The following is a 23,579-nucleotide window of genomic DNA, read 5'->3' as shown; positions in this document are numbered from 1 at the left end:
GAACCACTGGTGTTTTGTGGAAAAGCACATGTACACCGCGTTCCAAATTATTATGCAAAAAGTGTTTAGGAGTGATAAGGGAAGAATTTGTTTGTTTGTCAGTTAAACTCATTGATGGTGATGTGTGTCAGGGCTCTTTATATCACTGTAAGCAATTGCAGACACCTGTGCTAATTAGTTTGGCAGGTGTGTCCAATGAAAGGCAAGACTACTTAAGAAGGCTCTCTCACATTATTAAGCAGCCTACATTTTCTGCCAAAATGGGAAAGAAAAAGGATGTGTCGGCTGCTGAGAAGCAACAAATTGTGGAGTGTTTAGGTCAAGGCATGACTACAATCAACATTGTGCGATGATCAGGATGAAGTGTCTTGGCAATCAAGAAGTATGTAGCTGATTCACAGTACACACGTGTGCGTGCTGATAAGGGCAAATTGAGGACTCTTTCCTACAGGCAATTACGTCAGGTTGAAAGAGCAGCGGCAAAAAAGCCTTGTCATAGCAGCAGACAAGTTTTTGAAGCTGCTTGTGCCTCCAACGTCCCCCGAACAACAAGATGCAGGGTCCTTCAGAGGTTTGCAGCTGTGCATACGCCATCCTGTCGACCTCCTCTATCCACTTCACACAAGCAGAAACGGCTCCAGTGGGCCAAACATTACATGAAGACTGATTTCAAAACTGTTTTGTTCACGGATGAGTGCCGTGCAGCGCTCGATGGTCCAGATGGATGGAGTGGAGGATGGCTGGTTGATGGACACCCCACGCAAACACGGCTACAGCGCCAACAAGGAGGAGGTGGAGTAATGTTTTGGGCTGGAATCATGGGGAGAGAGATTGTCGGCCCCTTTAGGATCCCTGAAGGCGCTAAAGATGAACTCCATAATGTATGTGGATTTTCTCAAACAGCACTTCCTGCCATGGTTCAAGAAGAAGAACCATGTATTTCACAGCAAGATCATTTTTCTGCATGATAATGCACCATCTCATGCTGCACATAAAACATCTGCATCTCTGGCTGATATGGGCATAAAAGGGGACAAACTTATGGTGTGACCCCCATGCTCCCCTGACCTCTACCCCATTCAGAAACTTTGGAGCATCATTAACAGGAGTGTCTATGATGGCGGGAGGCAGTTCACATCTAAGCAACAGCTCTGGGAGGGTATTCTGTCCTCATGCAAAACAATTGAAGCAGAAACCATCCAAAACCTGACAAATTCAATGGACGAGAGAGTTCAGAAGCTCCTTTCGAACAAGGGGTCCTATGTGAAAATGTAACATCACCTAGAATAAAGTTTTGAGTTGAAAACTGTTTGATTTCAGTTTCTAACAACCTGCTAATGCTTATAATTTCAAAAATGACCATTTTTTTGGTCTTTATTAAAATGAAAAGGTTGATCGAAAAGTTTGGGGGATCTAAGAGTGTGGCAACCCAGTAGTCATGATTACTTCGAATTCTGACAATATGAGGGTCATGCTGCAGGTAGTGCAGCAAGAAGGCACTTATGTGTCTTGCGCATCTCGGAGCCCCAAAATTATTTTCCGGGCTAGATGCAGCTAAAAATTATTTTTAATTTTAAATCTGGTGGAGCTTATTATAGATGGCCTAATAGGATCAGTGCTGCACACTGCTACAAAGCCCAAATTATTTTCCAGTCAAGATACAGATAAACATGATTAGTAATTTGAAAGCTTAAAACGTTTGGTAGGGTGATTTTAACCAATCATCAAGCTTTTACTCTCCCCAGGATGACACAGGGGTAGAAAAGTCGTTTCGGATCCATGATTTGTTCATCTTTATGAACGTGAGTCTGTCTACATTATCAGTGGAGAGCCGCGTGCGCTTATCTGTCAGCACACCACCAGCAGCGCTGAACACACGTTCAGACAGAACGCTGGCTGCGGGGCATGACAAGATCTCCAAGGCGTAAGTGGCTAGCTCCGGCCATTTATCCAGATTGGAAGCCCAAAAAGAGCAAGGGTCCAGTGACACAGTCGTGGCTTCAATGTTTACTTGGAGATACTCCTGTACCATCGTCTCTAGGCGTTGACTATGTGTCAGACTTCTTGTCTCCTGTGGCCTTGCAAAGGATGGGCTAAAAAAGTGGTGAAATGATTCCGCAAAATTGATGTTACCAGCAGATACTGTGGTTCTGTTACGGTTTGAGTGCTGAACACTTGACGGTCCCACGGTTGGCAAGTTGGAACTGTGAGATTCACTACGTGCACCACTGGTATTTTGTGGAAAAGCACATGTAAGATTCTGCAACAGTCTCTGCTGATACTCCTGCATGCGTGCATCCCTTTCTATGGCAGGAATAATTTCTGCAAATTTACTTTTGTACCGGGGATCTAACAGTGTGGCAACCCAGTAGTCAGGATTATTTCTAATTCTCACAATTCGAGGGTCATGTTGCAGGTAGTGCAGCAAGAAGGCATTCATGTGTGTTGCGCATCCAGGAGCACCAAGTCCCTGTTGTGTTGGTGGCGAGGTAACAATCATGCTTCCTTCCTCTGTCCTCTCCCCCCAACCTCGCACAACAGAAATGTGATCAAGGTCTCCCTCATCTGATGAGTCTTCCATCAGTTCGTCCTCCACTTCTTCCTGGGCTCCTGCACCTTCCTCACTAGTTTGGCTGCTACCATGCGCCCTGGTAAAACCATCTCCCCCACCCTCACATGCCTGCCGCCTTGGTGCTGCCGACCTTCTGGACCTTGCAGATGTTAGCCCTTCCGCATACAACTCCTCCTCCTCTACTTCCTCCACCTCCTCTTGTGCCACCACCTGACTCCGAATTCTGTTTAACATGTGCTCCAGCATGTAAATCACCGGAATAGTCATGCTGATAATGGCATCGTCAGCACTAAACATCTTCGTCGCCATTTCAAAACTGTGCAGAAGGGTGCATAGGTCCCTGATCTGAGACCACTCCTCCAGCGTGATTTGCCCCACCTCTGAATCTCGTTGGCCCAGGCTATACGTCAGAACGTATTGCACCAGGGCTTGTCGGTGCTGCCACAGTCGCTGCAACATGTGCAGAGTTGAATTCCACCGGGTAGGCACATCGCATTTTAGCCGGTGAAGTGGCAGGCCCAACGACTTCTGTAGAGATGTAAGTCGCTGAGCTGCGGGATGCGAACGGCGGAAGTGAGCACACAGCGACCGTGCCCTCTGCAGAAGGCCATCTAGTCTGGGATAGTGGGCTAAAAATTGCTGGACAACCAGGTTCAACACGTGAGCCATACAAGGCACGTGTGTGACATTGCCCCGGCGAAGGGCCGCACCCAGGTTTGCAGCATTGTCGCACACGGCCTTCCCTGGTTTCAGGTCCAGTGGAGACAACCATTCATGAAATTGGTTCTCCAGAGCTGACCACAACTCCTCAGCTGTGTGACTCACATTTCCCAGACATTTCAATGTAAAAACCGCCTGATGACGTTGAGCCCTACTGCCAGCATAGTAAGGACGTGTGCAGGATCCCTTCTGCGCAGTTAGAAAGCTTGTGGCATGACCAGACAGGCTTTGGGTGCAGGTGGAAGACCGAGAGGAGGTTGAGGAGGCAGAAGCAGTGGAGGAACTTTGACATAAAGAGGATTGACGCACAACTCGTGGGGACGGCAAGACTTGGACAGCAGCCCCTTGTCCTGCTGTCACCATAGTTACCCAGTGCCCAGTCAGCGACATGTAACGCCCCTGTCCATGCCTACTCGTCCAAGTGTCTGTGGTGAAATGCACCCTGTCACACACAGAGTTTCTCAAAGAAGCGGTGATGTTGTGTGCGACATGCTGGTGGAGCGCAGGCACACCTTTCTTTGAGAAGTAGTGCCGACTGGGCATCTGGTACTGGGGCACTGCGACGGACATAAGGTCTCGAAAATCCTCTGTGTCCACCAGGCGGAAAGGCAGCATTTCTGTAGCCAAGAGCTTGCAGATGGTGAAATTCAACCTCTTAGCTTTCTCATGGCTAGGAGGAAATGGTCTTTTACTTGTCCACATCTGAGGGACCGAGGGCTGGCTATTGTGCTTAGACGGGGTTGATAAGGGTGTCCCCGGCAAACTGCCGGTCTGTGAGGAAGATGCAGGTGGACATGTTAGGTTGCCTTGATCCAAAGGTGGTGCTATCGATGTCGGACAGCGCTCAAGACCAGCTGGTGTTACCACCTCCAAAGAAAATGATGACCTGCCAATCACGCTGGCTGTTGCGGGTAAAGAGGTGGCAGGTCTGCGCCCCAAAACAGGTGTGACTGCTGTCCCCCCAGTCACAGAGGATGAAGAGGCCGCGGATGCACAAGATATGGCAGACGGTGGTTGGCCCGGCCGGCTAGGCCGCATTGTAGCACACTGAGCTTCCCACTGCAACTTATGCTTCATGTCCATGTGCCGGTTCATGCATGAAGTACTCAAACTATGTATTTTTTGGCCTCTACTTAGCTTTTGCTGACAAATGTTACAGATAACACGAGTTGGGTCATCTTTATCGATCTGAAAAAATGCCCAGGCTATGCAAGGCTTAGCACCCATGCGACCTGAAGAGCCACCACGACTTGTGGTGAGAGGCAGAGTTGTGTTTGAGGATGCAGTTGTTGACGTGCTTCCAGTACTACGTCTCTGTCCAGGAAGGCGCAACCTGACCTCGTCGTCACTAGCATCTTCCTCCACCTCCTCTGCTGACCTCATCTCTTGGCTGACTGTGGGTTGACAGTAAGTGGGATCTCCGACCTCATCATCATCACCCTGTGCGTTATCACACCCGTCGTCCTCAGAGCCAACCTGTTCCTGCCCTGACAAAAAACTAAAGTTGTCGCTCCAATCAGGTATTTGAGTCTTATCATCGTCTTCCTCATTGTCTCCACCAACAGGAGTTACAGTTTGGGAATGAGGGTCTACATTATGGTCAGAACCTTCTGCGTCTGGTCCTGGATCTGACTCATAAAGATTCTGGGCATCAGTGCAGATCATTTCCTCGTCTGGATTCACAGAAGCGCTGGAGTCGACCTCTGATTCCCAGGCTATAGTATGAGTAAACAGCTCTGCAGACTCAACCATCTGTTCTACCTCATACTCAGACGGGCAGCTGGAGATTTGGGAGCTGTGAGGAAGCAAGTGCGATTTGGGTGACACCTTTGAGGACTGGAGTATTTGTGATGTTGAAGTTGATGTGGAGGAGAGCCCACTTAAAGGAGCACTTGATATCCGTTGAAGCACCTGCTGTTTTTGTGCCTCATCTGGAATTTGTAGCGATTGGCGTGGCCGTAAGAAAGGGATCTTATCACATTGTCCGCTAAAAGAAGTAGACATTTTAGTTTGGCTGGAAGATGGTCTTTCTTCTGCAGATGTTACTGTTGCTTTAACACCTACCCCACGGACACAACCTTTTTTCCCCTTCCCAACACGCCTATTCCCCTTTCCACCAGTAGCAGGCCTTTTTCCACTCATTTTGGTGGTTAACTAATTCACAACTCTGGAGTTGTTTGCACAAAAAAACAATGGATGGTAACCGAGCAGAGCTGAGTGGCCAAACTGTGGTATTAGGCCAAAACTATTGGCTGGGTTAGATGCAGAAAAAAATTATTTTGAATTTGCAACCTGATGGAGGTCAGTATAGATGGACTAATAGAGAAAGTCCGACACACTACTAGAAGGCCAAATATTTTTTCAGAGGTAGATGCAGAAAAAAATATATTCAGTTTGCAACCTGATGGAGGTCAGTATAGATGGACTAATACAACAAGTCCCGCACACAGCTAGAAGCCCAAATATTTTTTCAGAGGTACTGTAGATGCAGATAAAAATTATTTTTAATTTGCAACCTGATGGAGGTCAGTATAGATGGACTAATAGAGAAAGTACGACACACTACTAGAAGGCCAAATATTTTTTCAGAGGTAGATGCAGAAAAAAATATATTCAGTTTGCAACCTGATGGAGGTCAGTATAGATGGACTAATACAACAAGTCCCACACACAGCTAGAAGCCCAAATATTTTTTCAGAGGTACTGTAGATGCAGATAAAAATTAGTTTTAATTTGCAACCTGATGGAGGTCAGTATAGATGGACTAATAGAGAAAGTCCGACACACTACTAGAAGGCCAAATATTTTTTCAGAGGTAGATGCAGAAAAAAATATATTCAGTTTGCAACCTGATGGAGGTCAGTATAGATGGATTAATAGAACAAGACCCACACACAGCTAGAAGCCCAATATTTTTTCAGAGGTAGATGCAGAAAAAACTATATTCAGTTTGCAACCTGATGGAGGTCAGTATAGATGGACTAATAGAACAAGTCCCACACACTGCTAGAAGCCCAAATATTTTTTCAGAGGTACTGTAGATGCAGATAAAAATTAGTTTTAATTTGCAACCTGATGGAGGTCAGTATAGATGGACTAATAGAGAAAGTCCGACACACTACTAGAAGGCCAAATATTTTTTCAGAGGTAGATGCAGAAAAAAATATATTCAGTTTGCAACCTGATGGAGGTCAGTATAGATGGATTAATAGAACAAGACCCACACACAGCTAGAAGCCCAATATTTTTTCAGAGGTAGATGCAGAAAAAAATATATTCAGTTTGCAACCTGATGGAGGTCAGTATAGATGGACTAATAGAACAAGTCCCACACACTGCTAGAAGCCCAAATATTTTTTCAGAGGTACTGTAGATGCAGATAAAAATTAGTTTTAATTTGCAACCTGATGGAGGTCAGTATAGATGGACTAATAGAGAAAGTCCGACACACTACTAGAAGGCCAAATATTTTTTCAGAGGTAGATGCAGAAAAAAATATATTCAGTTTGCAACCTGATGGAGGTCAGTATAGATGGATTAATAGAACAAGACCCACACACAGCTAGAAGCCCAATATTTTTTCAGAGGTAGATGCAGAAAAAAATATATTCAGTTTGCAACCTGATGGAGGTCAGTATAGATGGACTAATAGAACAAGTCCCACACACTGCTAGAAGCCCAAATATTTTTTCAGAGGTACTGTAGATGCAGATAAAAATTAGTTTTAATTTGCAACCTGATGGAGGTCAGTATAGATGGACTAATAGAGAAAGTCCGACACACTACTAGAAGGCCAAATATTTTTTCAGAGGTAGATGCAGAAAAAAATATATTCAGTTTGCAACCTGATGGAGGTCAGTATAGATGGATTAATAGAACAAGACCCACACACAGCTAGAAGCCCAATATTTTTTCAGAGGTAGATGCAGTAAAAAATATATTCAGTTTGCAACCTGATGGAGGTCAGTATAGATGGACTAATAGAACAAGTCCCACACACTACTAGAAGCCCAAATATTTTTTCAGAGGTACTGTAGATGCAGATAAAAATTAGTTTTAATTTGCAACCTGATGGAGGTCAGTATAGATGGACTAATAGAGAAAGTCCGACACACTACTAGAAGGCCAAATATATAGTCCCACACACTGCTAGAAGCCCAAATATTTTTTCAGAGGTACTGTAGATGCAGATAAAAATTAGTTTTAATTTGCAACCTGATGGATGTCAGTATAGATGGACTAATAGAGAAAGTCCGACACACTACTAGAAGGCCAAATATTTTTTCAGAGCTAGATGCAGAAAAAAATTATATTCAGTTTGCAACCTGATGGAGGTCAGTATAGATGGACTAATAGAGAAAGTCCGACACACTACTAGAAGCCCAAATATTTTTTCAGAGGTACTGTAGATGCAGATAAAAATTAGTTTTAATTTGCAATCTGATGGAGGTCAGTATAGATGGACTAATAGAGAAAGTCCGACACACTACTAGAAGGCCAAATATTTTTTCAGAGGTAGATGCAGAAAAAAATATATTCAGTTTGCAACCTGATGGAGGTCAGTATAGATGGACTAATAGAACAAGTCCCACACACTGCTAGAAGCCCAAATATTTTTTCAGAGGTACTGTAGATGCAGATAAAAATTAGTTTTAATTTGCAACCTGATGGAGGTCAGTATAGATGGACTAATAGAGAAAGTCCGACACACTACTAGAAGGCCAAATATTTTTTCAGAGGTAGATGCAGAAAAAAATATATTCAGTTTGCAACCTGATGGAGGTCAGTATAGATGGACTAATACAACAAGTCCCGCACACAGCTAGAAGCCCAAATATTTTTTCAGAGGTACTGTAGATGCAGATAAAAATTAGTTTTAATTTGCAACCTGATGGAGGTCAGTATAGATGGACTAATAGAGAAAGTCCGACACACTACTAGAAGGCCAAATATTTTTTCAGAGCTAGATGCAGAAAAAAATTATATTCAGTTTGCAACCTGATGGAGGTCAGTATAGATGGATTAATAGAACAAGTCCCACACACTGCTAGAAGCCCAAATATTTTTTCAGAGGTACTGTAGATGCAGATAAAAATTAGTTTTAATTTGCAACCTGATGGAGGTCAGTATAGATGGACTAATAGAATGATGCTATGCCCAAAAGATTTTACTTCACTAGGTGCAGTAAAAAAATTGGTATTCTATACACAGGTGGTATATCTTGCAACACAGATAGGCTACTCCACTGACTAACACACTCTGCAATAGGCCAAAAAGGATTAGCTTTGCTAGATTCAGCCAAATGCTGTGAAAAAAACTTGCACAGCACTGGCACAGACCTGCCTGGCAAAAACTGATAGGAACTGATGTAACCTAGTCCTGAAAAGGACTCCAATTACAATTAGTCTTTACTCCCACAACCTATCTATTTAAGAGCACAGACCTCCCTGATAAAAGTCGTAGGAAATGCTGTAACCTAGTCCTTAAAAGGACTGCAATCACAACTATTCCCTACTCCCAAGCTATCTGTATATTTGTGCGAAAATTGGCTTGAAATTAACAAGGTATAGCGCACACAGCAACAGCGGTGCCGTCTAACACGCAGCAGCAGCAGTGGGGAAAATGGCTGGGTCTTATAGGGCAAGGACATGTGACATACACTGCCAATGACACATGCCCTTGCTTGTGTGAAAAAAAGCACTTCGCTCCGTGTGTGCGCTGCTGATAGGCTGACAGATTGCACCTCCCCACTGTAAATGCGGGAAAGAGAAAAAAAAATGGAGATCTTCATTGTTCCTGCAGAGATCCATCCCCTGCCCCTCCCCCCACCCCGCTGTACACTCAAACTGCGTATTAACATTAATTTTCATCATTACTGAGAAAAAATCCAGTTATGATTTTGGTGCACGAACAGTTATCGAACATAACCTCGAACAGCCGAATTTTTCTCAAATTGTTCGTGTTCGCCGAACGGCTCGAACACCGCCCAAAACAGCTCGAATTTGAGATTGGCGAACAGTTCGAGTAGAACAACGCTCATCTCTAGATCTGACCAGTACCCAGTGAACCTGAGGCCCACAGCAACTTGGGAGCCCACTTTCCCCAGGTTACAACATGTGACATCACCATAAATGTACGGAGCGGGCTCAGGACCTGTGTTATACAGTCTGCACCAAGTCTAACTGGTGTGAATGGAGATAGCTCTGATTGACAGCGGAATTTAAGAGGTTAAACTGCTGCAATCATGCATTTTAAATTGCAGTCAGACAGCCGTACAAATCAGACCGGTATAGGAACACAATGCTCAGACCGGTTGGCGGCTCTCCTGAACCGAGCATGACAGCTGCATAGAAATATATGAAGCTGTCACACTCAGGTCGGGAGAGCCGCCAGCCGGTCTGCGCACTGCGTTCCAATATCGGTCCGAATTATACAGCCGTTTGACTGCGCCCTAAGAGGTTGGAAATGTGGAAGTTGTCCATTTCGATGCCTATTGGACCACTGTAACATGAGGCTTCTGATGGCATTGTTATGGCACTTGGGGGGCTACTGACTATCTCTGTATCTGCCATGTTTGTACACCTATGACTTTACATTATTGCCATGTATTCTAAAAGCAATTTCAGGTTTAAATTTGGTAGGAGGACTAATGAAAAAAATAAAATTAAATAAAAAAAGTTTGTCTTATGCAAATAAAATCTAGAAAATAAATATCTATTTATTTGATATCATGAGTATCTGTCCAAAGTAATGAAATATAATATTTGTCACATGCGGTGAAAACCGAAACAAAAAAAAAAAATCAAAATGAGAGAATCGATGTTATATGGTCCCTTTGCATAAAAAAAGATAAATAAAAGGAGAAATCAGAAAGTCACATAGTCCCCAAAATGGTAATGATGAAAACTATAGCTTGTACTGACCGAAAAATAAAAAAATTCATAGCTCTTGGAAGGCGAGGGGGAAAAATTGAAAACAAAGAGGGGCCAATTAGGAGTATAAACCTGGAATCAGCCCTGATATGACCCATTGGATCCCCCAGCAACCCCAAGAATAGGGGTCCGTGCAATTGTGACACTCCAGGGGTCTGGTTGCCACAGTGATAGAGATATTATGTCTGAGAGCAGGTGGGAGGTCCTTTGGTCAGGGATCCTGTGCATGCCACACCTCCTGCCCAGTCTTGGGAGGGGAAGAACTTCCCCTGTATAAACCCGGGGCTGAGGCAGGGTGAGTCAGACAAGGAGAGTGGAGAAGAGAAGCAGCATAGGAAACAGCAGAGTTACAAGGAGTCAGGGGCTGGCAGCTACAGAGCTCGCCCTGACTAAGAAGATTCTTTACCGGACCCGGAGTCCGAGGCTGTGGGGACTAACTCCTACCCAGCAGCAGAATCCGTCGGGCAGGGGATTTCAGGTCCTCTGGCCCAGAAGCCCGAAGGCACGGTCACACGCGTGGGACCAGCACCGCCATCGTGGAGCGGAAGCCATTAGAAGGCCCCGAGTCACCGGCCATACGGGTGAGCACCACACGGTACACTCAGGGACGTGGGCTACTTACATCAGCTTCTAGCAAGGTAGCCAGAAGAGTACAGTCAGTTTGGAAGGCCTACAACTACGCCTGGCCAGGGGAGATCCCATCTGCTCAAAGACTGACCAGGCCCCATTTGCTAGCAAGTACTCCGGGAGGGTCTGTCGTTGTTACCAGTAAAGACCCTGAACTACACCGTACCGTCTCTTAGTGGTTCCTGCTACCCCCATCATCCACGTCGGCTGCCCTGAGGCCATACCCCTCCCGTTGGGGGTTATACTATCACGCTGCACAATCCTACCACCGGCCTCAGCGGTCTGCCCTGCAGCAGCAGCTTCCTGGCTGCACTCAACGGGTGGCGTAGTCATCAACTATTTACTACTAATAGACTGCCGTCTAGTTTGACTCCCTGGGCACGGACCGGGTCACCGCCACGAGATTACAACCCTCCACGGATCCGGCTCCGGGTAAGCTCCCGCGTGCGCACCGCAGCGCGTCACAGGCCCAGGGGCGCGTCAACTTTGGCGTAGTCGGCAGGATTTCGTGCCCGCAACCACCGGGTACTGCGTGCCTGAAAAGCAAAGACTGTTCAAACTTACCAGTGGTGAAGGTTTCCCGCCATCCGGCGCCATCTTCTACCTTCTTCCCGCCATCCGTGGAGTTTTCCCGCCATTGGACGCCATCTTGAGGACGCCGCGCGGGAAGAAGAGGGGCGTGGACTCCGAAAGCGCGCGAGAACTGAAGCCCCGCCTCACGTCCGGACGTTGCGTAAGGTCCTGGAAGGAGCCCAGCAGACGCCGACGTCACAGGAGCGCGACGGAAGGTCCTCAACCCTGACGATCCACTGCGGAGCCGCGGCCTACGGAAGAGGATCATCGCAAGGTAGGCCACGGTCCACTAGGGGGGAGGAAGATGTCGGATACGGAGGAGAGCTTCACTGCCTCAACCCCCGCCAGCGCTACCGCTGCTGCAGTTATGCCCTTCACCATGCCCTATATCCCGGGAGCAGCTTGGCTACCCCAGTACTCAGGGGAGTCACATACCCTGCATGACTTTAGAGAAAAGCTGGATAGCCTCTTCCAGGTGTACCCCCTCACAGAAGAGCAAAAAGTGAGCATCCTGGTGGCCCAACTAACCGGGGCAGCCAAAAGGGAAGTAAAATCCTGGCCACCTGGGAGGAAGACTGTCGCAGGGATACTAACCCGGCTGAAGGACACCTTTGATACCCGCACCTCAGCCGAGATTAAGCTTAGATTCTACGGGTGCAAGCAGCGAGCGCATGAGAGTATAAGGGACTATGCACTAAACCTACAAGAGGCCCTGAGGGCCATAAAGCAGACCGACCCTGATGGGGTGGGAAACGAGGACAGGCTGTTGACTGAACAATTTATAGAGGGTTTATATTGCAATGCCCACCGAACCCAGTTGCGGGCAATGGCCTTACAGGATCCCCATCTGGACTTTGCACAGTTCAAGGACAGAGCCATCCGGGTGCTCCGAGAACCGGCACCAGGTGGCGTTGTGACCCACAGACGCCCCACTACCACTTACTACCAGGAGGCGGCGCCCTTGTCAGCAGGGCCTGTGGGAGCTGATGCGCAGGCTTTGGACAATGACCCGGCTCCAGACCTACACCATCAGGTCCAAGAGCTAGCTAAGAGCGTTGCTGCGCTAACCCGAACTGTGCAGTCTTTACAGGTTTCCACCCCAGGGAAGATCCAGCTGGCATCCGGACCGGAGGACATCCCGTGGCGTCGACCAAGGAGGACCCCACCGGCCAGAGGAAGACCCAGTGACCGATACAGTGAGGACGGACGACCCATCTGCCGCCGCTGCAATCAACCCGGACATATGGCAAGGTACTGTTCTTTAAACGGGCACAACCTGGGGTAGAGGGCCAACCCCCAGGAAAAAGATCACCAGGCCCATCGAACTGGCGCGACAGATATGTGGGAGGACGTCCAGTCTTGCCTGTGGTACTGGATGGCATTCCCATGAGTGCCCTACTGGACACCGGGTCACAGGTCACCACGATCCCGTACGTGCTCTTCAAGCAGTACTGGAATGACTCGGATATTACCCGCTACCCCGACGACGACTTGAGTATCATCGCCAGCAATGGTCAGCCCGTGCCACAGATCGGATTTAAAGAGGTGACCATCAAAATTGGTAGAGTCGAACTGGCCGCACAGGGACTGATCATTGTAGATATCGATAAACATGAGAGTCACCCAAAAATAACTCTAGGAACTAATGTAATTGAAAATTGTCTTGCAGAGGTGATTTTCCTTTTACAGCAGGTTGCCAAGAATGCCAGCTCCGGCGAGCAGCGGGTGCTCCAGAAAGAGATCCGGGCACTGATGCAACGGCAACAAGTGGAACTCTCCGGCGGTGAGATTGGTAGCGTAAGAATGTGTGACCCTTTTCCTATTGCCATGCCCCCAAAAAGTGAAATGATGATTTGGTGCCGGGCAGCTATTGGTCTGAGAGGTAGAGATTACCAGGCAATGGTAGAACCAGTTTACTCAGACAGTAGGCCCACCATTTTGACAGCACGGGGGGTGGTCAATGTACGCCATGGGAGGGTGCCCATTCGCATAATAAATATCGGGGAGAGGGAAGTGTACCTGCCCCGGTATGCCACGCTAGCCAAATTATATACCACTAATCAAAGTTCTATACAATCTGTGGAACCCTTGCCTCCATCTCACCCGGAGGAAGGTAACGGCTCTAAGAAAGACATGGAGGACTGGTGTCAGCAACTACATTTGGGTACTGACTCCACTCCCTCACATCAGAAACAAGGAGTCTATCGGGTGGTTCAAGAGTATGAGAGAGTGTTTAGTAAACACCCGTTAGACTTCGGGCGAGTCAAGGGGGTAGAACATCGCATCCCCACGGGATATCATCCTCCCATAAAAGAGAGGTATCGACCCGTACCCCCTGCACATTACCAACACGCCAAGGGGATGCTTAGAGATATGAAGGAGGCTGGGGTAATCCGGGATAGTTGTAGCCCCTGGGCAGCCCCATTAGTTTTAGTCAAAAAGAAAGACAACACCATGAGGATGTGTGTAGATTACCGGAAAATCAACCGTATCACACACAAGGATGCGTACCCCTTACCAAGGATAGAGGAGTCATTGGCTGCTTTAAGATCTGCTAACTTCTTCTCTACCTTGGATCTCACTAGCGGGTACTGGCAGGTTCCTGTAGCAGAGGCGGACCGGGAGAAGACCGCATTCACCACCCCGATGGGACTTAGCGAGTTCACCTGCATGCCGTTCGGACTCTGCAACGCACCAGGAACCTTCCAACGCCTAATGGAGTGTTGTCTGGGCCACAGAAACTTCGAGACGGTCCTGTTGTACCTGGACGATGTCATCGTATATTCCAAGACGTATGAGGACCACCTGAAACACCTGGCGGAAGTGTTCGAGGCTCTGGCGAGTTACGGCCTAAAGGTGAAACCCTCCAAGTGTCACCTCCTGAAACCAAAGGTGCAGTACCTGGGACACGTGGTGAGCGCTGACGGAGTGGCTCCCGACCCCGATAAGATCACCGCAATTAAGGGATGGCCAAGCCCCTCCAGCGTAAAAGAAGTGCGGCAGTTCCTCGGGTTGGTAGGCTACTACCGAAGGTTTATTCCCGGTTTCACCAAAAAGGCAGCACCTATGCAGGACCTCCTGATAGGCCAGTCCCGGAAGGCCAAGAACCAGAAGCCGCCCTTCAAATGGGAAGAGCTGGAAGAAGAGTCCTTCCGCCAGCTGAAGATGGCCCTCACGGGGGACGAAATCCTGGCGTACCCGGATTATAGCCAGCCCTTTATCCTCTACACCGACGCCAGTAACATCGGGCTAGGAGCCGTACTGTCCCAGATCCAGCAGGGGAAGGAACGAGTAATCGCCTACGCCAGCCGAAAACTGCGACCCACCGAAAGGAACCCCGAGAATTACAGCTCATTTAAGTTAGAGTTCCTGGCCGTAGTATGGGCAATCACTGAGCGCTTTAAGCATTACCTCGCTTCTTCCCGGTTCACCGTGTACACGGATAACAACCCGCTGACACACCTGGACACGGCAAGACTCGGTGCCCTGGAGCAGAGGTGGATGGCCCGTCTGTCCAACTACGAGTTCACAATTAAATACCGGGCAGGACGCTCCAATACCAACGCGGACGCCCTGTCCAGGATGCCCAACCTGCCGGACGGAGGAGAAGATCCGGAGGGACTGGAAGAAGTTGAACTCCCTGCGTTCCACCGTCATGGGACTATTCAGTATTCCCACCGGGTAAGGAGTAAGCAGGCTGCTACGTTGAACCCCTTACCCCACTACAACTGGGCGGAAACGCAAGACAGCGACCCTGCCGTCCGACTGGTGAAGGAGATGCTGACTCGGCCGGAGGCTCGCCTTGAACCAGACGCTCCGGAGGAAGCCAAACAACTATGGGCAGAGAAGAGTCGACTGTTCCTTTACAAAGGGAAGTTGTGCCGCAGAATGGTTAACTCCCGGACGCATGAATTACTCTGGCAAGTAGTGGTGCCACGAAGAGACGCAGCCATGGTGATGGAGGCATACCACGACGGAGCTGGACACTTTGGGTGGAAAAAGCTGGAGTTCCTGCTGCGCGAGCGGTTCCACTGGGTAGGCATGAGGGGAACCATCGAGAAGTGGTGCAGAGATTGTGGCCCGTGCAACCTGAGAAGGAAGGACCGAGCCAGCCAGAAGACTCCCCTGCAGTCCATCGTCACCCGGCAACCGTTGGAACTGGTAGCCTTGGATCATGTAAAACTGACCCCAAGCAGAAGTGGCTACGTCTACGCGTTAACCATCGTGGATCATTACTCCCGGTTCTTGGTTGTCGTCCCCGTCAAGGACTTAACGGCTCAAACAGCAGCTAGAGCCTTCCAGCAGCACTTCTGCCGTCCACACGGGTACCCGGACCAAGTGCTGACGGACCAGGGACCTGCCTTTGAAGCGGAGGTCTTTCAGGAATTCTGCAATCTGTATGGCTGCCGGAAGATAAGGACGACACCCTACCATCCGCAGACTAATGGACTTTGTGAAAAAATGAACCAGGTGGTAATGGATCTTCTAAAAACGTTGCCCCTGGAAGAACGCAGTCTGTGGCCTGAAAAGTTGCCCGATCTGGTGGACCTATACAACCACATCCCGGTAGGTTCCACCAACTGTACCCCGGCTTACCTAATGAGGGCAAGACCTGGTAAGTTACCTGTTGACCTGGAAATGGGAGTCCTGACCCCCGAGGACACTTCACCAGAAACAGACTGGGACACAGAGAGGCAGCAGCAGTACCGGAGAGTACAGGAGAGCGTGGAGCGAAGTCTCTGTCAGGCTAGGGAAAGACAAGAGAAAACTTACAACCAGTATGCTCCCGCTGTTCCCCTGGTACCCGGAGAGCAGGTCTTGAAGAGGAAGAGACGGCTCCACAAGTTGGACGACCAGTGGGAGAAGGACCCGTACACCGTACTGCCCTCAAGCCACGAGAACCCGAAGGTCTGTACCATCAGTAAAGACGGAGGGGAAACCACAGCCATTGTATCCCGGGACCACCTGAAGAAGTGTCCCGAACAACTGAGGAACCCTGAAGAGGAACAAGAAGACCATCGACCCGTGGAAGAAAGGGAAGATATGGTTAGTACCGTGCTCGGGGACTTTCCTCAGTCTTGGACTCAAGTCAATGGTGCAGTTGTGGTACCCGTACTCACCTTCCTCCAACCATCATCCCAAGAACCTACGGAGCAACGGGTAGAGCTGGAAGAACAGCCGGTCCAGGAGGCAGAAGACTCCACACAAGCAGAACAGGAGAATCAACCCTCTGCTTATAGTGAGCCTGCCGTACCCCTAGTGAGACAAAGAGCCGGTAGACAGCTGCCCAGTTTACCCTTGACAGCTCCTACACCCTGTAGTTCAGGGCCAGACAGTCAGCTCCGTAGGTCCACTCGGGCCACTAGAGGCCAGTTACCCGCACGCTGGAGAATTTAAAGTGTATAAATTGTTTTATTTATGTTTTTCTGTGTCTTGTTGCTTGTGTATAATTTTGTGTTTCTAGTTATTTTTAGGAAACCTTGGTGGATTTACCGGGAATCCTTGTATATAGTTGGAGCGTAACCCAGGATGGACTAGAGACTGTTAAGGACTCGGGGTAGGACAGACCCCTACCTGGTTATGTCTCCCTGTGTTGGTGAAATGGACACCTTTGCTTTTCTTCAAAGACTGCATCCGGTTGCGGACACGCCGTAACCATCTTATGTGTTTTTCTTATAGTATTGTTATTGTTATACTTTGTTATGTTTTTCTAAATGTGTTTAGTCCCGGAGTACTAAATTTCACTAGGGGGGAATGTGACACCCCAGGGGTCTGGTTGCCACAGTGATAGAGATATTATGTCTGAGAGCAGGTGGGAGGTCCTTTGGTCAGGGATCCTGTGCATGCCACACCTCCTGCCCAGTCTTGGGAGGGGAAGAACTTCCCCTGTATAAACCCGGGGCTGAGGCAGGGTGAGTCAGACAAGGAGAGTGGAGAAGAGAAGCAGCATAGGAAACAGCAGAGTTACAAGGAGTCAGGGGCTGGCAGCTACAGAGCTCGCCCTGACTAAGAAGATTCTTTACCGGACCCGGAGTCCGAGGCTGTGGGGACTAACTCCTACCCAGCAGCAGAATCCGTCGGGCAGGGGATTTCAGGTCCTCTGGCCCAGAAGCCCGAAGGCACGGTCACACGCGTGGGACCAGCACCGCCATCGTGGAGCGGAAGCCATTAGAAGGCCCCGAGTCACCGGCCATACGGGTGAGCACCACACGGTACACTCAGGGACGTGGGCTACTTACATCAGCTTCTAGCAAGGTAGCCAGAAGAGTACAGTCAGTTTGGGAGGCCTACAACTACGCCTGGCCAGGGGAGATCCCATCTGCTCAAAGACTGACCAGGCCCCATTTGCTAGCAAGTACTCCGGGAGGGTCTGTCGTTGTTACCAGTAAAGACCCTGAACTACACCGTACCGTCTCTTAGTGGTTCCTGCTACCCCCATCATCCACGTCGGCTGCCCTGAGGCCATACCCCTCCCGTTGGGGGTTATACTATCACGCTGCACAATCCTACCACCGGCCTCAGCGGTCTGCCCTGCAGCAGCAGCTTCCTGGCTGCACTCAACGGGTGGCGTAGTCATCAACTATTTACTACTAATAGACTGCCGTCTAGTTTGACTCCCTGGGCACGGACCGGGTCACCGCCACGAGATTACAACCCTCCACGGATCCGGCTCCGGGTAAGCTCCCGCGTGCGCACCGCAGCGCGACACAGGCCCAGGGGCGCGTCACAATCACTCTGCATTACAGTTAATGGAAGATGTCGATACATTTGATTTCACACAGTAGGGGCTAAGATTACGCATCATTATTTGGCAGAACTGCTATGGTGCAGACCCGGATTTTGCAGGATGTAAGGATAAAGCTGTAACTTTCTTACTCCATAGATTGGATTAATCCAATTTTTTTATACAATGTATCGCAAAATATCTGGACCATCTCCAGGGTTTCAATCTGATTTTCCTGTTTGATTACTTTTTCCATTCCGATTCTGGCTCTAGATTCCCTTTTGGCTTCTAAGTGCTGTACAATCTCTTTCTTAGTCTGTTCCTCTGTTTTACCTGTAAAATTAGAAGAAAAAATATCAGTTCACAGCAGGGGCGGACACAGACTGTAGTGGGCCCCTGTGCAAGAATTTTTTTGGGCCCCCCCCCTGCCCTTCATAGGGAGCATGAAGGCCCCCCCCGTGCTTCTCTCACCCCCCGTGCATCTCTTATTCCCCCCACTCCTAGTTAATTAATTGTATTTAAAAAAAATAAAACTTGTTATACTTACCCCCAGGGCCGGCTCCAGGTTTTTGTGGGCCCTGGGCGACAGAGTTTCAGTGGGCCCCTTTAACACATACCACGATTCATGAAGCACAGATACCACAGAGAAATATATACATATAGTACAAGGCCAAGGATTTCACTTACTACATTACATGAGCGATATCCTCAGCGCACAGTGCAGACCGGACAGTATAGTCCTCCATACAGTATTATGGGCACCATATAATGCTCCATACAGGATACTGCCCCCCTTATAATGCTCCATACAGGATACTGACCCCCTTATAATGCTCCATACAGGATACTGGTCCCCATATAATGCTCCATACAGGATACTGGTCCCCATATAGCACTCCATACAGGATACTGGTCCCCATATAACGCTCCATACAGGATACTGGTCCCCATATAACACTGCATACAGAATACTGTCCCCCATATAACGCTCCATACAGAATATTGGCCCCCATATAACGCTCCATGCAGGCTGTTCCCCCCTTATAATGCCCCATTACACGAGCGATATCTATTGTAAATTCTACAATAGCTCAGAAACCGGCGAATCCTCACAGCGCACAGTGCAGACCGGACAGTATAGTCCTCCATACAGGATACTGGTCCCCATATAATGCTCCATACAGAATACTGACCCCCATATAACGCTCCATACAGAATACTGGCCCCCATATAACGCTCCATACAGAATACTGGCCCCCATATAACGCTCCATACAGAATACTGGCCCCCATATAACGCTCCATACAGAATACTGGCCCCCATATAACGCTCCATACAGAATACTGGCCCCCATATAACGCTCCATACAGAATACTGGCCCCCATATAACGCTCCATACAGAATACTGGCCCCCATATAACGCTCCATACAAAATACTGACCCCCATATAACGCTCCATACAGAATATTGGCCCCCATGTAATGCTCCATGCAGGCTGTTCCCCCCTTATAATGCCCCATGCAGTATGTCAGACCACCCCCGCCCTTATAATGCCCCATGCAGGAGGTCACACACACCCCCTCCTTATAATGCCCCATGCAGTATGTCACACACCCACCCTCCTTATAATGCCCCATGCAGGATGTCAATTCCCCCCTCTCCCTCTTATAATGCCCCATGCAGGATGTCACACCCCCTCCCTTATAATGCCCCATGCAGGATGTCACCCCCCCTCCCTTGTAATGCCCCATGCAGGATGTCTCTTCCCCCCTTCCCCTCTTATAATGCCCCATGCAGGATGTCACTTCCCCCCTTCCCCTCTTATAATGCCCCATGCAGGATGTCACACTCCCCCCACCCCCATATAATGCCCCATGCAGGATGTCACACTCCCCCCCACCCTCTTATAATGCCCCATGCAGGATGTCCCCCCCCCTCACTTATAATGCCCCGTGCAGGATGTCACTTCCCCCCTTCCCCTCTTATAATGCCCCATGCAGGATGCCACTTCCCCCCCCTTCCCCTCTTATAATGCCCCATGCAGGATGTCAAACCCCACCCCCACCCCCATATAATGCCCCCATGCAGGATGTCAATTCCCCCCTCCCCCTCCCCCATATAATGCCCCATGCAGGATGTTAATTCCCCCCTCCCCCATATAATGCCCCATGCAGGATGTCAATTCCCCCCTCCCCCTATTATAATGCCCCATGCGGGATGTCACACCCCCTCCCTTATAATGCCCCATGCAGGATGTCACTTCCCCCCTTATAATGCCCCATACAGTATGTCACCCCCCCTCATATAATGCCCCATGCAGGATGTCACACCCCCCTCCCTTATAATGCCCCATGCAGGATGTCACCCCCCCATATAATGCCCCATGCAGGACGTCACTTCCCCCCTTCCCCTCTTATAATGCCCCATGCAGTATGTCACCCCCCATCATATAATGCCCCATGCAGGATGTCACCCCCCCATATAATGTCCCATGCAGGATGTCACCCCCCACCCCATATAATGCACCATGCAGGATGTCACCCCCCCATATAATGCCCCATGCAGGATGTCACACCCACTCTCCCCCCCACCATATAATGCCCCCATACATGAAAAAAATAAAAAAAATCCAATACTCACCTCACTTCTTACCTGCTGCTGTCGCTGCTCCGGACTCCAGCGTCGTCCGCGTCTTCCCGCTCTGCACTGTGACAGGTCAGGAGAGAGCGCGTGCGGTGTAAAGACATCACCGCGCCCTCTGACCTGAGACGTCACAGTCAGAGAACGCGGAAGACACTGCGGAGGCACGGGGAGGAGTAAGTATTGTGCCGGCGCCGTCACATGACCGGAGATGTCCCTGCGCTCAGCATGGGGCCAGGGGCCCATGCTGAGCGCAGGGACATCTCCGGTCATGTGACGGCGGGGGGTCCTGCGGGGGGGCCCCATGAGGAGACGCACAAGAGGGGGGCCCCGAGGGGGCCCCGACCGGCCGGGCTCCATGCTGGAGTCAGGCAGTCATGCCCTGATGGCGGCCCTGCTGGAGGCTCGAGGGGCCCCCTCTCCCTCGGGTGCCCCCGTTCAATGAACCGGCTGCACGGGCGGTAGGTCCGCCCCTGGTTCACGGTCTATTCCACTGGTGGAAACTCCACACTGTGATTATCAGACAGGTCAGAGTGACTCTTCAGGAAAGTGGCACCACCCCCATGACACTTCAGCAGTAATTTGCATACAGTACATGCCATGTTCAAACTTATAATACAAGTTAATGATCTGCAAATGATGAAAAAATGGAAACAAAACTTTCAAAACATCTCGATGTATTCAGTATTGCTAATGATCTTGAAATCCCCACACTTATAGTCTTCGGATAGTTTGTGTAGAGATTGTTTGACACCTTAAACTTGGGATGTGACGTCCAATTTCACTTGCAGCACAGAATGGATCTGTCGGGATCCAGCGGTGCGGCCATTTCTCCAAAGTATCCCAAGAGCTTCTTTTCCACATGACAACTCAATCTTGCTCATGAGCAACCTGCATTGCCTAAAAGTGCTGCCATGGCCTGCAGCGTCTCCAGACTTGTCTCCCATTAAGCACATAGATGACGTCATTGGTCACAAAGCAGCTGCCAGCAGCGAATCTTGATGATTTGCCCAAGTGCATAACATTCCTTAGACGACCATTAATAGCCAAGGCAGTAAGTGCAGGGATTTATTGTGTGGCACTCATACTTGATACAGAATTAATCGAGATGCCTTTACATTTTTGCTTCAATTTTTTCATAATTTCCATATTATTAACATATCTATCCATTCTGTGATTTCCATAATTTCGCGACTTTTCCTTTTTAATGTTGCAATCAAAATTCGAAGTTTATATTTATCAAGTAACAAAATGGAAAGTGAATGAACAAAAGAGTAATCTAAATCACATCAATATTTGGTGACCGCCCGTCACCTTCATCAGTTTTTACTCAGTTTTTGAAAGAAGGAAATTAGTGTGATGTGTCCTTCATCTACTGCATTAGTCCTGGAGTCCTAGAAGTGATGATCCGGCCCCCGCAGAGCCTGATCTCACATCATCAAGTCTCTCCGGGATCACATGAAGAAACAGAAGGATCCGCACAAGCGACATCCACAGAAGATCTGGGGTCAGTTCTCCAAGATGTTTGGAACAATCTCCTGCCAAGTTCCTTCAAAGACATTTTAAGTGTACCTAGAAGCTAAACTTTTACACTACACTACATATATATACAGTATATATATATATATATATATATATATATATATACAGTACAGACCAAAAGTTTGGACACACCTTCTCATTTAAAGAAATTTCTGTATTTTCAGGACTATGAAAATTGTACATTTACACTGAAGGCATCAAAACTATGAATTAACACATATGGAATTATATACTTAACAAAAAAGTGTGAAACAACGTAAAATATGTCTTATATTCTAGGTTCTTCAAAGAAGCCACCTTTTGCTTTGATGACTGCTTTGCACACTTTTGGCATTCTCTTGAAGAGCTTCAAGAGGTAATCACCGGAAATGGTCTTCCAACAATCTTGAAGGAGTTCCCAGAGATGCTTAGCACTTGTTGGCCCTTTTGCCTTCACTCTGCGGTCCAGCTCAACCCAAACCATCTCGATTGGGTTCAGGTCTGGTGACTGTGGAGGCCAGGTCATCTGGCGTAGCAATCCATCACTCTCGTTCTTGGTCAAATAGCCCTTACACAGCCTGGAGGTGTGTTTTGGGTCATTGTCCTGTTGAAAATTAAATGATGGTCCAACTAAACGCAAACCGGATGGAATAGCATGCCGCTGCAAGATGCTGTGGTAGCCATGCTGGTTCAGTATGCCTTCAATTTTGAATAAATCCCCAACAGTGTCACCAGCAAAGCACCCCCACACCATCACACCTCCCCCTCCATGCTTCACGGTGGGAACCAGGCATGTAGAGTCCATCCGTTCACCTTTTCTGCGTCGCACAAAGACACGGTGGTTGGAACCAAAGATTTCAAATTTGGACTCATCAGACCAAAGCACAGATTTCCACTGGTCTAATGTCCATTCCTTGTATTCTTTAGCCCAAACAAGTCTCTTCTGCTTGTTGCCTGTCCTTAGCAGTGGTTTGCTAGCAGCTATTTTACCATGAAGGCCTGCTGCACAAAGTCTCCTCTTAACAGTGGTTGTAGAGATGTGTCTGCTGCTAGAACTCTGTGTGGCATTGACCTGGTCTCTAATCTGAGCTGCTGTTAACCTGCGATTTCTGAGGCTGGTGACTTGGATAAACTTATCCTCAGAAGCAGAGGTGACTCTTGGTCTTCCTTTCCTGGGGCGGTCCTCATGTGTGTCAGTTTCTTTGTAGCGCTTGATGGTTTTTGTAACTGCACTTGGGGACACTTTCAAAGTTTGCCAAATTTTTCGGAC

At 48.6% G+C, this 23,579-nt stretch overlaps 1 protein-coding gene across 1 annotated transcript in view; it reads right to left on the bottom strand.

The window, feature by feature from the left end:
* Window positions 1-23,579, bottom strand: part of LOC141174385 (IST1 homolog) — a 72,045-nt gene that overhangs the window by 16,875 nt on the left and 31,591 nt on the right. The window contains exon 3 of the mRNA XM_073659283.1: window positions 18,301-18,481. Coding sequence (XP_073515384.1) covers window positions 18,301-18,481 — 181 coding nt within the window. The remainder of the gene's footprint in view (window positions 1-18,300; window positions 18,482-23,579) is intronic.

This window comes from Phyllobates terribilis, unplaced genomic scaffold (assembly GCF_046119375.1).
Source record: "Phyllobates terribilis strain yellow unplaced genomic scaffold, ASM4611937v1 Scaffold_13__5_contigs__length_258822181, whole genome shotgun sequence".
NCBI classification, from domain to species: domain Eukaryota; kingdom Metazoa; phylum Chordata; class Amphibia; order Anura; family Dendrobatidae; genus Phyllobates; species Phyllobates terribilis.
This window is presented reverse-complemented; position numbering and strand designations above follow the sequence as displayed.